Source organism: Triplophysa dalaica, chromosome 4 (genome assembly GCF_015846415.1).
Source record: "Triplophysa dalaica isolate WHDGS20190420 chromosome 4, ASM1584641v1, whole genome shotgun sequence".
In the NCBI taxonomy this organism is placed as follows: Eukaryota; Metazoa; Chordata; class Actinopteri; order Cypriniformes; family Nemacheilidae; genus Triplophysa; species Triplophysa dalaica.
In genome coordinates, this window is record NC_079545.1 from 18,303,130 (window position 1) to 18,321,074 (window position 17,945).

At 37.0% G+C, this 17,945-nt stretch overlaps 1 protein-coding gene across 1 annotated transcript; it reads right to left on the reverse strand.

Moving 5' to 3' along the window:
• Nucleotides 1-7,636: 7,636 nt before the first annotated feature.
• Nucleotides 7,637-16,216, reverse strand: zgc:110329 (uncharacterized protein LOC550500 homolog). Its single transcript, XM_056747419.1, has 8 exons — nt 15,882-16,216; nt 13,920-14,105; nt 13,750-13,824; nt 13,578-13,673; nt 13,306-13,422; nt 10,904-10,954; nt 10,290-10,406; nt 7,637-9,075 (listed from the first exon to the last, which is right to left on the reverse strand). The coding sequence occupies exons 1-8, from the start codon at nt 15,966-15,968 to the stop codon at nt 8,749-8,751; spliced, it is 1,056 nt and encodes a 351-aa protein (XP_056603397.1). The 5' UTR covers nt 15,969-16,216; the 3' UTR covers nt 7,637-8,748.
• Nucleotides 16,217-17,945: the final 1,729 nt, after the last annotated feature.

Sequence of the window (17,945 nt, forward strand, 5' to 3'; positions counted from 1 at the left end):
CTACTAATGTCATTCTCTAAAAATAATCACATTTGTATATGTTCCCTTTTTATATGACTTTTGTGATCATGCACAGCAGGAGGTCGGGGCATGGCTGCGGGCAGTGGCATACACTGAGCATTGAGCTGCCTGCTGAATCGCTGCCAATCACTGATCAATAGTGAAATAATTAACAGAACAATTGGCCGACGGAAAGATGCATAATTAACCAGAGGAAAGCTCATGCGATCTAATAATAAAACTCAGTCTCTTTCTTTCAATATTAAGCCATCAAAAATTGCAGACTGGATATCATTTTGCTATCATCATAAGATCATTTTAGCAATAATTTTGTTTTATTACATTATTATGCATTGAAACACTGTTTTTTTAAATGATACAAGAAAACATAAGACAAGATCAATCTCTCTGGAAATTATACAAAGATGTTTATTGGGCTTCTCAAAGTAAGAAATAAAGATAAATGAATCTATTATGTATTAAATGTCCTATTACTCTTAATGTTCCAGAGTGTATTACAGCTCTGTATATTCGGCTCAGGTGAGAAATTAAATGTCACCTTTTATTAAAAAAAAGCCACGCTTCTGCATTTGATAAGCTCGGTTGGACACCAAACGGGATGATTAGTTGTCACATTGGTGTCCTTCACACCCAATGGTCAGCAGAGAGAGAGTGAACAATAGTGAAAGGGAAATGATGTCGGCCACCCTCATTCATAGATCCAATCGATGGATCCCTTTAGCCATTTGTGCTTAGCCCACTTTTAACACTGGGAGTGTTGACTTTTCACACTGCATGGATCTCTCTCATTGTGAATGTCTCTTTATCTCTGCCAACCTTCCTGCTTCAAGCACTCTCATTCACTTGCATCAGACATACATGCTCCTAAATTTCCCTTTTAACTGCACTTTAGTTCGGCACTCCACCAGAAAAATATTTTCATGTAGAATGTATATAGCACCGCCAACTAATTCAAAATGAACATATTAGTAACTATTTCTAACAAGAGATGAAGCTATTAAAACAAACGTTAATCTAGATTGTACAGTGTCAGATAGTGATTAAAAAGCATGAAATAGGTCTTGCTCGCATAGCCCTTTAAACAGGATGACAAATGATATCCATTGACAAGAAACATTAATATATTCATTAAGGTAAATGAAAAGGTTTTAATCTTATTAGATCATTGATAAATGATAGACAGTAAAATGTCATGAAACAGCTCATGAACTAATGACTTATTTTTTTCTATACAAGAATTTTCCTTTTCAGCATACCACTGGATACACTTAAATCATAATTTCTACCAAATAAATGTATCATAAAAATGATTTGCCATGACATATACTTTGGATATAGACAATTATCCTCAAACAATATCTTTAGTTTTTGTCATGTACATCTTATTGAAACATTTGCAATATTACCACAATACCATTATATATTCTACATATTTCATAACTTCATGTATTTTCTACTTCTGTCACCTGCTTTGCAACAATACGGAGTGTTAAAGAAAAAAGTCCCAGTTTATCCCAGTTTCATGCTTAATTTCAATTTTCTTCTGCTGTCTGTCTTTTCAAAACTCTATAAGCTTTTTGCTTTTATCCACAAAAAGATCCACTGAACCCATGACATCCTGCAAAATGATACTTCAGCACATAAGTCATTATGCTTTATACACTTTAAAACACACAAATTGACTTAAAGCACCAACAATGATTTATATTGTAACTTCACTAAAAAGCCAAACGACCTGAACACAGATTAAGAAAAACGTCAGTTACAAAGCCACATACCCATGCTGACCGGGCGACCCCATATTCCTTTAGCTCAAAGCCACAGTGAATTAAGTTCCACGCTGTTTTTAAACCAGTGTTATTTGCATGTCTTAAAATAAACGTCTTACCTGATGTCAGTTGCAATGCACTGATGAGAGTTGAGAAGAGATTTGCTAACCAAAAGTATTCATCAATACAGGAAATGACAGAGGATCACAGCTCAATTGGGCATGGGACAAAAACTGAACATGTTAAAGAATGAACATGCTACTCTCCAAATCACTGACACCCCTCTCTCGATCACAAACACATATGAGTCAATTATGTGACGGTGACAGGGTCAATATGGAAATATCTGGGACTCAGGCAAATGGACCATTGAGATCAGAGTTATGGGCATTAATGACTCCCTGTGCCCTCGTATGTCCATGTTTGTTTATTTTACTAGATGACTCACTATATATCTCAATAAATCCCGTCTATGGAAAGGAATGTTTTTTATGTTATCATCAAAGTTTGTCCTATATTTCGCTATTCAAAACACTATAGATTTTTATATTAAACAATAAAATGTCTAAATATTCGCTTTTCTCTCTGTTTGATTCTAAAACCGAAGAAACACAATTGTTTGGTTATTTTTTACAAACACAAATGACAGAATATTGTCAGGATATGTGCTTCGACATTATTGACTTCTGAGAAAAATCTAATTCAAAGCAGCACAGAGACCGCAGTTCCTCGCACACTACGAAGCATCAAAAGCAAACAAAATCAATACCAAATAGAGACCGACTCGAGACAACCAGATTCAGCAACTCAATGGTTTATGATATCATGCTTTGGGCTTTACAGTTGGCATTAATCTGTGATTCAGGCTGACCTGAACTGATCTTGTGGTATTAAAGAGTAAGAAGACCTTTATTTAGATCACTTTAATTGACACGATTCAACAAAAATGACACAGAATGCAATCTCTGGCCTATGAGAAGGTCTCTTGATGGGAAACCTAGCATAACTTGGAGACCACATTCTTTTTAAATTAAAATAACACTCACCAAGACAAGACTAAAAAATCATCATTCACCAAACGGGATAACCGACACGTTCATTGGAAACCCATTTTACAGCTGACAATCAAAAGACAGCTCTCAAGCCTCCGCGGAAACTGAATATTTCCTGCAAAAATGACATGTGGATGAAAATAAAAACCTATTTTCATTGTGTGGCACACAGAAGCCTCATGACAGAATCCATTCCAGATTTTGCATTGCATTTGTGTTGGTAATCAGGGACACTCAATGATATTCATTGGTGAGATTGGATTCATTCTGCGGTCCAGGAGCATGGACATCCCAGGTCGTTTCGTTCGTGAAAACACCATATGGGTTTTTTTGTCAGGAGATGATGAGAGATGACTCTGCATATTACCTTAGGGATGATGGCAAGGCGAGGTAGAGTGCATACCTATTACACTTCAAGTAAACCTTAGAGAAGGGCATGCCAGCAAACTAATGTCTGAAGTACGAGAAGTAAACCCAACACAGCACAGGATGCAAAATATATATTGAAATGTCGCTTAGAAAACTATTTATATAGTTCAGGGCAAACTGGTTGAAATCTTTCGAGTTGCATTTGGTTTTAAATACGGGTTGTGAATAACACAGTACAGTTGTACAGGTGATGGAAAGAACAGAAATGAAATGAGCTACTGCAGGGCACAGGTGCTGGAAAACCAGCTCTGTCATTTTATGCCCATTTGCAGCCAGTTACAGTTCACATTGTACCCCCCTTATTTCATTTGGTTCATTTGTAAGCCTTATATTGAGCAATTTCCCCCTTTTCCTTTTGTTCATACTTAAATGCTCCCTTGTACTTACAACTGTTGCCATGGAAAAGATATTGCAGCAGAAATCCTGACAATATTAAGACTAATATGATTTGGTCACAGGCTGCAATCTAACAGTAGAGTAATGGATTCATGACACAACACACTATAAAGGGCCTTTCACACTACAACGGAAATTACAACAAATACAAATTTCAGCAGAATTATAGACAATTTTGAACAATCTGCACCGGTTAAAATGCATTAGAACAATATACACAAACAGAACAATTAGATCTGAAGCTAAATTTTGAGCAAACATCTTTAGGATTTAATTATAAATGTGAAATAAAAAAGAAACCTAGCTAAATTGTCTGCATTAGTGTTAACACTACCGGATGATAACAACAATGTTGTGCTCATTCTAAGCTTTCATGCTGTAGTGTATCAGACATGAAGGCAGATGACATGCTGTTGCTTTACCCCAGAAATCAACACAATTTTTACAAAGTTACACATCATGTGTTAAATAAATAACACAAAACATTTGAACAATTTCCATTTTAGGAGTGCACGAAAACCCAAACCACATTTAGGAATACAATCATTTTTTGGCAGTTGTATCGTTCATCGGCTCTTGTGATTCTGATTCTGACCGTTCCTCTGTATTTTTTTCATAAGCTGTGGTCTGGTCTCCACTATTCTCTTACATTTATAACAATTTTTAAAACTTAATCTTATTACCTTATACATGTAGACAGCAGTCAAGCTAACATGTATTCAGTGTGTAAGTTTTCTATTCGCTTGTCTGTGTACTATTAAATGTGACCCTTGACCACAGAACAAATCATAAGTGTAATTTTTTTGAAACTGAGACTCATACATCATCAAATGCTGAATAAATAAGCTTTACATTGATGCATGATTTGCTAGGAAAGGACAATGTCCTTTGGCTTAGTTCTGTAAGGACATTGTGGATAGTGGATGAACCTAAAAGCAGAAATTCTTAGCTTTACATATATATCAAACTTCAGTGCTAATTCTCAAAGAGCGGGCAGCAGCGAGTGACGTTTGTAGGTGTGTTTCCATTCATTTTTTGTTCCCGAGATTTTTCTGCATCTTACACAAAATAAGTTTGGATATATTTACGATAGAAAATGTACAAAAACTTCATGGGACGGAGCTTTGTTTTAATGATTTTTGGCACAAAAGAAAAATCAATCATTTTGACCCGTACAATATTGTTGTATGTGCTACAAATATACCGCATAACTGTTTTTTTGGTTCAGGGTCACATAAAACATTTATTAATGACAGTTAATGATGATTAGATCGGAGATAAGTTCTGAATCTATTTACTATTTAGAAGTGTTAAAAAATATAGAAATGTTGGGTTGGATTACTGCATCTTTGTTTGTGACTGGTGCAATAAACTCACTTTCCAGTAAAACAAAATTACTTTTAATTTGCTCATATTTCTTATCTACCGGTTCAGATTCTTCTGGCCCTGGGCCAAGTTCACCCATCAGTTGTACATTGGAATGTTACATTGGAAGAAGACCCTATCAAAAACACCTGCAGAATCCATTTGTATTACAACCCCTCCTCAACTGTTTGTAACTCTATGGTGTCACCAGGTCAGAGACAGCAACAAAGCGAGTAAATATCTCCTTAAACTCATTTCCCTGTGTATAGAATTACATCTATAAAATTTAAGGTGCTTTTTTCGAAAATGCCAGTCTCTGATAAACACCGATGTATGTTCAGCCTGAGACAAACGCACATCTCTTCAGAGAGATGAGCTGGGTTCATTACACAGATAAGAAACACAGCTCCCCCCAACCCCTTCATCAGACACCATAAACCAGGCCTTTTAACACAGAGTTAAGCATTCTCAGTAGCATCATGATAATTCATCTTTAAATGTCGATGCGGAGGTCTCTGCACCGTCAAGAAGACTAATTCCATAACATGAAATGTTCGTTTGAACCACACAAAAACATGCAGCATCAAACCTGATGTTTGTGCTCTTGCTGGCTAAAAACATTCTTCTGTGATATATTGAATTATTAAAGAGACAGATTATCCAAAAAATTATCTATAGTTTTTTTTTTATTTCTGTGGAACAGAAGACAATTAATTTTAGAATTTAATAGTATATTCCGAAATCTCCTTTTGTGCTCAAAAGCGATTTTTTATAAATAATTTTGATGAATTAAGATTCTCAGCCTCTTCTTAAGATCATGAAAGCTTGGATTTCTTTTTTATAACTCGCCTCACGTCTCAACCCCCAGCTTTTCTGGATCCCAAAGGCACTGAACATCTACTTGAGTACTGATTATTCTTCTGCCGTGCATCCCTCTATCTGCTCCTCTCGTCCTCTTCTGCTGTACTTATTCATCAGATGGAGGGAATCGAGAACTCGTCCTTGAGTCCTAAATCGACAATTGTTAATTACTGTTATTAAGTCTACCATTATATCATAATTATACCACTGTGGATGCATTTCGTTGCCGCTCTCGGTGCACAAGTGTTATTTTCCATGCCGCAGTTCATTTCCTCCCATTGAGGCACCCCTTATAATTATTCCACATGCTGACTCTTGATCACCGTGAAAGGGACAATAGAGTGAGCATTGAGGAAATCATAGGACAGCTAAGATCTCATTGTACGGGAATTTATATGATTGGATGGATGAGATGATGGACAGAAAACAACATTAAAGGGGTGATTTAACGTCGTTTCATGCATTCTGACATCTTCACAATGACCACGTTTACATGGACATCAGTTATCAAATGAGTAGTTCTGAGTAAGCTCATATTACAATAAAGGTGTTCACATGAGTTGCTTTAAGAATTTACCTTCATGTTCCAGTTTTACATGTTAGACTACATAGTTCAATTAATGGCGTACGTCATTACGTCCCTAAGCGACGGCGTTCCCTCCCTAATTTCATGTATCAACAAACAGTTTTTGCCGTTTCATTTATATTTTTAGAATTGTTGGCATCTTTCTTGTTTCCCGTTCGGACAAAAAATTAGCTTTCTTGCTTGAAGCCATGTTGTTTGCCGTGAAACAAAACTCCTGTCCATTGCCGTGAATGTGTGTAACCTGTCGCAAAGTGCCATGAAAATTCCAACACGTCAGTAATAATGCGATTAAGGTGTGTACATGTCTATACCCCATTTCGGTAATGCGACTAAAATAGGAGTACTCTACCCGTCTTAATTCGATTACTGTTTACTAAAATTATGAGTTTAGACGGATTAACTAATCAAAAAGCTCTGTTTACATGGTCTATTCTTAATCAGAATATTGTTTTAATCGTATTAATATCGGATTATTGTTGTCCATGTAAAAACGGTCGTCACTGATAAACGTGCTGGCTTCTCATGGTTATCATGTTTAACTTGTCAAAAAAAGAGTTGGACGTATTACGTAGAATTTTTGTGCTCGATACACTCCCCCAAGATTCTCCCACGGCAAGGCGAAGGAAATAGCCCGCCCATGCGTCAACCGACGAGCAATAGGAACAGCTGCTTTCCATCAAGATTGGCTGTGCTGTGGGCCTGCAGCTGCAGCTAGTTAAGCTAGTTAAGCTTGGCAATTAGTGCTTACGTGCATTATGTAAACAACATGAACTCATATTGAATAACTGTGATGATGTAGGTTGTGCTCGTTATTTAGTCCCCCCCTGGCACACACCCAGGAGGTCATATTTTTCCAGAAATAATCGTACAGCTGTATCCATCTTTAATAAATGTGATTTAAAAAAAATTTACGCTCTTCGAAGATACAAAGTATGCAATACTACTCTATAGGTACTCAAGATTAATAAATAAGACCAGCTAAAATTAAACGTTGCCATTTCTATTTTTCACTTTTATTCACTCATTGGTACAGCTTGAAAGTGTGAATAGTTTATCTATCTTAGACTTATCTATCTATTTATACAGCTGAAAATTTTGAGAGTTTTCTGTGTTTTATTTGGCTTAAATAACTAAAGAGGCTCATTAAAAAATTTATTTCAAGCAAAATTTTATTGACAGTCACAATTAAAGTTTCTACAAAATTCTCTCGAGGAACGTCATCAATTTAAACATGAGGTATTTCAAAAAGACTCAGAAATACAAGACAACTTTTACAAATTGATGGCGAGTATGACACCACCAACCTAAACATGACTAACATTTTCCATCAAACATCAACACATTAGAATAGATTGTTACTAAACATTATATATGAGCATTACACTCACAGATAAATTCAGCTTAAAGTGTCAATCACAAGGCCCGATAGAAAATTGTACAAAAAAACTACAAATTACCTGCAAATCAACGTGGCTATTCCAGAACAGCCTGAGGTACTGAGGAAAAAGCTTCCGTTGTACTTAAGGCAACATTTAAATAAATAATAATTTAGTTCAGCCCTCCTGACTCTGCAGAGGATAAGCATGTTTGGACCGAAGGTCTTTGTACCGTTACAAAATAATTCTTGCATTCCACTAACTGAAAAAACTTGCACACATTTTTAAAAGAAAAATAATATTCATAATATTTATAATATTCTCATACCCTGTATGGGGGTTTATGACAGTAGTGTAGGAAACAGAAATAAAAAGGTGCAAGTAAACGTTTAAGAAACGTGATGAAAGCACAGCTTCATCTGCTGATCACAACACTAATCGCAACTAATATTACAACAGTAAATATCCCTGAATTAAAAAGGCATGAATTACCCATTAAAGCCATAAATTATTAAAATAAACATAACTGATTCCCAAATATTCATTTAATTCTTTCTATATTCCCTTTCCATTATAAAAGACAGTAGACAATTAGATGCGTTAAAATGATGTATAAAAGTTAGTATGTAAACAATATAATACACGAAACAAGCTTGTGTACTTTTGTCAAGGTTGCCTAATTTCAAGGACTTATTTTTATACAAACCTTTTCATGCTACATCATCCTAAAAAATAGTGTTAGGGTTAGGGAATAGATTCATGATAGTGTTATCGATCTAACAAGTAGTGCAACTAACTATTTCTTTCTTAACACACAGTGTGAACAGGAAAAGTCTAATTAACAAATTTAATAAAAAACATATGTTTAGATATGAGCTTGAAATCAGTGGTTCTTAAGCGTGATTGTCTACTTCATCCATTCCCATACGCAAATCCGCTCCTTGGTTTGCCAGCCGAGAATGTGCGAGAAGAATTTTAGAATGGTCTTGTTCCAAGTTGAAAGGGAATGGGTCCGGAGCCCAGGTGTCAGGTTCTGCTACAGGTAAAGGTAGATAACCACCATCCCGAGGTAGACACATACACCAACCAGCCCCTGTGAGGTCTAGATTTCTGTAGTTAAAGCCGGCACGTTTCAGGATGTTAAAGTCCACCATGTCTACAGACTCGCTCATTTCCACCAGAAGGTTCCAGAAGACACAGCTCAAAACAATTCCCAGAAGCTGAAGAGAGACGAGGTGACGTCAAAATTGAGACATAGTAGAAATGCATTTGTGGATGGTTAACTTCAGTGAAATGCGGCCGGCCGGAATGGGATATGAAAATGGGAATACTACATTTAAACTTAAAGGCCAGTTCATGTCATCATCCAGGTGGATGCTGCACTGCACATTGTTGGTGGTTGAGGAGAGACCCCCCTCATATGATTGTAAAGCACTTTGGGTGTACAGCAGTACACAATGAAGCGCTATATAAATGCCTCATTCATTCATTCATTCCAAACTTGTATGACTTTCATCTGCTGTTAAGACATTTCTCAGAATATTTTTCACAAATGTCTTATTTAAGAAAATGTAAATGGCACAATAGAAAGAAATATCGTTGGTATCACTCTAAAACCTCAAAAGTCCAAATTTGCTGTTTTTCATGCTTTATAAATGATTGACTACTGTGTTGTAAATATATATTATATTTATATAAAAGGGTGACTAATAATAATAATTTTCGACAAAACTAAATATGCAGATACAAGGTTTCAGAAGGACAGCAGCGATATCCACACTGTAAAACTTTGCGGTCATTTAACTAATAACACAGGTATGCAACCATTGCTAAAATATTTGCATAGCATTATAAATATGCAGTTCAGAGGTCATTATGATGTCCAAAAGATTTGACCAATCAGAATCAAGTATCCCAGAAAGCCGGGTAGCAAAATTATTTATATATGATATCGTATTTGATCACATTTTAGTAAGTGAACTCGTTGCAGTCATTAGAGGATTAATACAGCTGTAACCGAGTGATTTAGCCACATAGCCATGATGTGATTGTGTACATGCCCAGCCCACCCACAAAGTAGTGGACCATCCGAGTCAGAAAGAGATAGATAAGCTGGCCAGTTATTTCAGGCAAAAGTTTTTAACCTTAGAAAGATTAGCCTCCAACTTCTCCAATGATCATGCATCTCTCTTTGGGCATCTGCATATGGTCACTGCAGAAGCCCATTTTCTATAATTTATTGTTTGGCAGAAAAGCTCGAATGAGAGAAGAGTCAAACAGAATAGGGAGCTGGCAATCAAAATGGAAATGTGGCACATCAGGGGAGCAAGAAAGTGCAGAAGGGAAAATAAGAGATGGGGATAAATGAATTTCTGGGCAAGAGGCGATAAACAGAATCCAAAAGATATGATGAAAGGAAAGAAGATCACTCTACCTGTGGTAGCCCCACGGCGCAGCAAATTCCAATTGTAGCTCCGATGTTGTCACCCATCCACAAATTGACAGCATGGATACAGCCACGGACGTGGATTATGCCATCCAAAGTTTGACGCTGCAACACCGAAGGAAATTTTCTTATTATGTGACTGAAGAGCACTGATTCTATTGAGGAAGCAAGGTTGCAACATCATAAGTAAAGTTCCTCGTAATGGCATGATGGAAGCTGTGCTTATAATGGCCCTGATGTGATCCGGTTGGTTTTTATCTAGCGAATAAACAAGTGAATGAAGGCACCATTACAGATGATTGCGCTGGAAATGGCTATTGGGGTTTATTGTTTTCATGTGAAAGCTCCTCTAAGGATAAAAAAGTCCAGCAAATGAGGCTCCAAACGTGATAGTTCTCAAAAGTACTAGAGGGAGTATTCTGTAAAATAAAAGGAGCCAATCAAAGTCAGATAGTGATGACTGGTTATAGGAAATCGCCACCTAAGCGAGTTTTTCTTTTTTGGATGTGTATTTGAAAATAAACACCCTGGATCTAATGTTTCTGTACGAAAAAGGGCAACCAAACGCTTGTTTTGAAATGCTTGTCTGAAATTCCCCTCACCTGCTGGTTGAGAGTTTTGTAGCCGCAGAGTGTGTTCACAACCTCCCCGACCTGATGAAAAATAGACACACGGTTAACTTGTAAATAACATTTGAAAGATATCACTTTTTATTTGCTATTTGTGCAGAAGAGTTTTGGATAATGCTAAAACTTGCGTTCTTGTGACCATTTAGCTGATTCCTATATGACAGAATTATACACGGTATTTCCCGGCACACTCTCACAACCATACTAATGCAACCTTTAAACAAGAGGCCCATTTCAGTGATGGAATCTGTAATAGGCCTGATGAGCAGGGAGCTCCACTAATCGGATTACAAACAGACTGTAAACATGCCTCCTTCCATAAGCCCAGTCCAATTCCTCTCATACATTTATCATCGTGTGTCATTTAACCTCTATTTTCTGCACTTTCTCTATACATATAAACAAAGCATCTGTAAGAGCTAGCAAAAGTCATATTATTGATGATGCTACATACAGTGACCTGAATGCAGTGACCAGTGGGAATCTGGTAGAGAATGTACAAGGTTAAGAAAAACCTAATTTATATAGGATTGGCCCAGTGTGTAATTTTATATAGGATCTATTGACAGAAATGCAATATAACATACATAACTATGTGTTCAGAGGTGTTTAAAGACCTTACATAATGAAGCGTTATGTTCTATCACCTCAGAATGATCTATTTCTATCTACATACACTGCAGGTCCCCTTACATGGAATGAGCCATGTTGTTTCTACAGTAGCCCTAAACGAAAAACTGCAGAGCACATTTTTTTATATAAAAATACGTTATCTCCATGGGCAAAGAAGCATATAGGTGACAACATCTTAGTTCTGCCACCTTAGTGCTTCGAAAGGTAGACTTGGAGTGAACCGTTGGTTGCAATTCGCAACCTCACCAGATACACCTAGATTTCATACACTTGACCTTGAAGACATTGGTTCTCAACCTTTTGTGGTCGCGTCACCTGTAAACCCATTTTTAGAACTGGCGCTCCCCCCATACTGTACATTGAGGATAGATAAGATAATGAATAAAATATGTTAGATATATAAACTATACAGTATATAAAGAAGCCAAAAATACCTGTATATGACAGATTGATTTTAAGAGATCAGATTATAAATGTAACAACCCTGCTGATAAAAACAAAAGAAACCATCGTAGAAGTGAACGGTTTCCATTGAAATGTGAACCATTAGCTTTTTGAATTAAAACCATTACAAAATTGTAGTGTTTTGGGCATTATTCCAAAAGGATTAAACTGCCAGATCACAAGAACGGTGTGCGCTTCACGAGCGAGAGTTTATTCGCAGTATTGTACAGACGAAGTGTGATGTCATTTGCCTGTCGAAAATAGCGTTTTACATCTTTAATAACTGTCGACGGCTTTGAACAGCCGTCTAAGTTCAGAAATACATTAAAAGGCACTTTATTTACAAGCCACTCCCTTCACGCACACTCTGAACTCATCGGGAGAGAGAGACTTGCGCTTATTCTAAAATTACAGTTTGAAAGATAATCTTCCTGAGTGGACGTTTGCCTTCTTCGTAGATATTAAGCTTTTGTGCGCACCCTAAAATTCCACTGTACAGGACCGACAATGAGTTTGCGCGGCTCCTCACGCGTGCAGTTTCAGACGGTACATTGACCTCCGTCAATTTGCAATCACGTTCCTCAGTGCATTCGCGATCAAGAATTTTTGGGAACCGTCATGCCCCACCTGCAGTACCTCTGCTCCCCCCTGGTTAAAAACCACTGCTTTAAGTGGAATGTGTGTATTCTAAACTCCGAAATCTGACACACACACACAGAGTCATTGTCTGATACTAAATCGAAGATATGAGTAATTTATTACAACATTAGCAGCATCAATCGGCACCATATAGGATGAGGATGGACATAGACATGTTTATTTTGTTGATGATTATTAATTCTTAGGCCGGTGCTCTCTCACAGCATAGTGAGCTGTCATTCCATAAAGAGAAGGTTGCATTAGTGTCCAATCAACATCATTAACTCAGAGCGAGAGAGAGAGAGAGAGAGAGAGAGAGAGAGAGGGGCACTCAGTATAGGAGATTCTATGGAGCGTAGGGCAGGCAAATTAAATCCTGAGAGTCCCTATGATGATGTACTCCTCACCGACTCAAATCACTACTCATGGAGAACAGCATTTCCTACAAATCACCGTACAACCCATCAGGAAAAGCTGCAAAATCAACTCTGGCATTCAGAGACCCGTTGCTTGCTGTATAAATGCATACTCTTTGGGGCAAAGATTACTGGCTTAAATAATGAAAAACAGCCTTGTCATCAGACTCCCGTGTGCTGAGGTGAAATCGGCATTGATGAACGTACCACGACCGGAAGAGGCAAATCTGCAATAGGCCTCACCTTGTGACGGACGCAGCAGGTGTAAGGAACGCCGCAGGCCAAAGCACTCGTGCCATTGCAGAAGTGGTACTGGTTCACTTCCCAGTCCTTGTACTCATCTCCGCCACAACAAGAAAACTGAGAAGATGACAAGAAAGAAGAGCTTTAAAGTCTGCTGAAATATATTTGGAGTAATAGCTTTGGTGCACTTATTTAAATATTCATTATTTGAATAGTGTACATGACTTGAAGAAACGGTATTAGATTGACTAAGTAATAACTAAGTAAACAACCTTCTCTTGCACATAGTCCAATATGTTTTTAAAGTCCAGGTCATCGTAGTAATGCTTGATACCCTCTCGTATGCTGTTCTGGAACAACTTGATTGTCTATAAACGGATAAAAACTGAAGTTAACACAGAACCTCACTGAGCAAACATTCTCACGACGTTCCAGACTTCTTACCGTCTTTTCAAAGATGAGGGCGATGATGAGACCCAGAGCCTGGAGAGCCAGGAGAACACAGAGCACGCACAGGAACTGAAGAAAGACGTTTCCTTTTAACATTGTGCAAACACTACTACTTCTGGTAAAGAGGATCTACCTTAAATAAACACACATTCTCAATCCCTCACCATGTGCAGCAGGGTCTTGTTGTCCCTGAGGGAGGCCACCATTCCCATCACAGACACAGTGAACATGACAAGTCCCAGCAGTATGAGGACCACGGCAGGAGCCAGAAAAACCCCCTCCAGGGTTCGATTCTTCTGCCTCTCCACTTCTGCATACACTCCGACACATAGCACACACAGACCTAGCAACTAAAAGACAAGAGTTGACGGAGTTTAAAAGACACATTAGTTTTAGATAATGTAATATGAACCCAAAATAATTTCGCCATTCAAAACCAATCAACTAGTAAAAAAAAAAAAAACATTTGCGTTTCAGGCAGTAATTATTATAAGATAGACTTCTTCAAAGTGCAGAATTAAACAAACATATCAACGGGATGACGCAGAAGATTAATAAGATGGATGTAGCCAGCGTAACATCAGCTTTTATCTGAATAAAAGAATTGATCGGTACAAGACACGCTAATTGAAGCCACTTAATATCTCATTTACTTTCCCCAACGTTTCTTTCTGGAAGGTTAATGTAATAAATCTTCTTGGTTGATTAACTTTGTCATCTGCCAATTTCAGTTCCCTGAAAACTTCAATTAATTCTCTTTTCATTACAAACCGTGATACGTCACAGGTGTATTTGTCGGGTAAACCAAGTGTAAGGGCTACAAGCCAAGTTTACAGGGAGACTGTGGAAAGCAGGTGAGAGATGAACAGCATCCTATGAGGTTTTTCTACTTGTATCATCATGTTCCTAAAGCCCTGTTAGTAAAAATACTCCTTTAAGGCACTGACCTATAGCACTTCCTTTGAGAAAACTGATCAGTTTGATAGTGAGCCAAGTAGAATAATTGCTTTCCTTATTGCAATATATATATATATATATATATATACATACAGTACCAGGAACAAATAAAGAGGCCATATTAAAATGATGTATTTTTTATTTACCATGTAAAGGTATGTTTTTGGGTAAAATGATCATTTTTGCTTCATTGTGTAAACTACTACCAACATTAATACCATAATACAAATAGTGTTTCTATTTGTTTCTATCCAGAAAATGAAAACTGTTCAAAATATAGATGCACTGTATTTTTTCAGGCCTCAAATACTGCAAAGAAAACAAGTTCATATTCACTTACAACAGTAATATTTCTGCATGTATTTATTTTCTAGGTGATAACCTTGCTTTTCATCACAGTTTTCATGTGTCTTGTAATGCAGTCCATCTTTCGCATTGCTATTGGATGACTATATTGGAATGGCAACAAAACATCTAGATATGCCGATTAAATTAAAATTTGAATTGTTCTCTAAATTTATCCAGGGCTTTCTAGACGTATTATTGATGGTTGTTAAAATAGTAGTGCCACCTATAATCGAGAACAACACATAATTTGCACAACACAGATTCACAGAATATATCCTAGAAATAGGATATAAGCCAGAAATCATGTCTGAATTTTGCATATTGTACAAAATCGGGTGCATTCAGCCTATACAAAAAGTATGAAAAATTGTATCTCTATGAGTCAAATCCAGAACCGTTGCTGTGCTTGAGCAATTCTCTACCAATTGAGCTACAGGAAAACATATGGAAGATGTCCAGGCTTGTGTTATTTGTGAAGCCCAATAATGAACAGAAATCCTAATCAACAAATCAATGTAAATATAGGATCCCTTGACAGACAGCAGAATGTGGCACATTTACAGTGAGTGTACAATACTACAACAATAACATCGTCCTGTCGCTTTAAATCTGTCAGCCACACATTCGTTGCCTATAAGCCTAACCATTGAAATACTTCAGACTGAATGTTAAAAAATGCTTTCAATTACCCATTAAAATGACTCGAGGTCGGAGTTACCTTGACTTAATGTTATCGCCTATCAATTCAGAACAAACATATATCAGCTTATGTGCGTGGGGAAAACAAAGCACGGCTATGACATGCAAGGAGGAGCACTTACCGAAAACAGCATTGAATAGACATTTAGTGAAAATTTAACGACATAATAAAAGTGATTGGTCTTTCTCCATTCTTCGTAAGAAGGCATTATGAGAGCATTTAGTGATTTCTATTTCTATCAGCTTTCCATTCATCCGTTTATTAGCCGATGCCGCTAAGACTAAACGAGTCTTTGTTTAGAGACAACAACTTCAGACTGCTGAGTTGGCGTGTGAATGCATAATGGTTACTTCTTTCCTATTTTGGGCTTTGCTGTCAATTTCGTTTACTTGTTTTTAAGAGCACATCAGCATCTGTAATGTGAGCGTTAAACTCTTATCCCAACAACAACTTCCGCACCGCGAAACAACAGCGCTGGACCAACCTCTTAAAGGGCCAGCGTGCACAAATAAATGTATAAATACTTCATTTATTATGCATCTTATTTTTGGACAGACATAGATGTCATGATATTCAAATGATGTGGATTTGAAACACACCTGTAAGGTTATCATTTTTTTTGTACATATTTATACATAATTATGTAGGCCTATGTCAATTTGATACACTTGAGTGTGTTATGTTGATGCTTTTACAACCACGTTTTTGACATAGGTGATAACATACGTAAGGGGCAAATTATTTTAGGATATGATACATTTTTTACAAAATGAGGTTTATTTTGTGGCTTAGCTTTAAAAATTGTGTTAGCCTACTCAAAGACGGACATGTTTACCTTTCAAAAATGCTAAATTCATGGAAATGCGTTTGGCATGTCATATAAAAACGATTTTTTTTAATAAACAAGACATTGGTTGAGTGCAAGTCAGTGCTGATCACACTCTGTCCACTCCAACACACAAATGAGACTCCCATCTACCACTAGGCAGCTTGACACATCCATTGTCATTACAAACCTATTTCAGTCAGTTAAAGGTGCCAGCGTTTGTCTATCCTAAATGACTTTATACGCCCAGGAAACAAAATATTTTCAATATGTAACCAGCTCTAATCCTCAGAAGTACCTTTGGTTTACTTACAGAAATACAATACATCAGTGGTTCACAGAAAATTCTCTTTCAGTTCACACATGCTCTTTAAACTCCTTCAATCTTTCTGCACCTAAACATAAGAAATGTTTGGAGGCTTGGTCACTGCCATATTACTGACATGTCTATTGACCTATGCCTGTACGAATCGGAAAATGTCTTATTAAGTGTGTTATGTTCAGTGCTATGGACACATTTTTGAAAGTTGAACAACCAACTGCAATGGCAAGTTGTAAAGTTACTTTACAATGGCTCAGTGTCTGATACATTGACAGTTGTTTTAACTCTAACAGATGAGTAGGAATAACAAGCAGTTGTAATTTATACAAATAGTTTCTGGAGAATCTCTGAACCATTCAACTTTGTATAGTTAAAAGTATTGGTTTCATAGTCTGAGAAAAGGAAAGAAGATCTCAAAACGATCATTCAAAGCCACTGAGTTTACAGATGGATTGGAATATTTCTGTATGTAGTGTATGTCTTTAGGTGATGTGTTGATTGTGCTCCTTCGACTATTTTCTTTTAGCCTTAAAGGTGTATTTTATGCAAACCGTGACAGAATGACACTTGGAGTGTGTGATTAAATCTCTGATTTCTTCCTGTGAAATGGTTAGTGGTCAGCCAAATCTTAATTGTTGAGGATTGCGGCTGGCCAGAGGTTATTATGTTGCTGTGATCAAAGGTACGGTAAAAAAAGATGCCAAACTGTTTTCTTTTCTAAGCAAAATCTGCTCGATCTTTTTTCGAGCGACCCTATTTTCATAGTTATCTTTTGATCGGTTTAATTTAAAAAATATTATGCCATCCATTTTTGTCCATTCATATGAACAATGAAAAACTATAGCAAGGAAATGAAAATGTGCCCATATTTATGGTTATTAATTGAGTGTCAGCAAGATGCTGTCATGATAAATGTTTAATTAACATGAATGATGTTCCACAACAAGATTATATGGTAATCCACAAGTCCCACAAAGACTCTTGGAAGAACCTGCAGATCACACATAACAAGTGATTGGAACTTCTAATTCCACTAA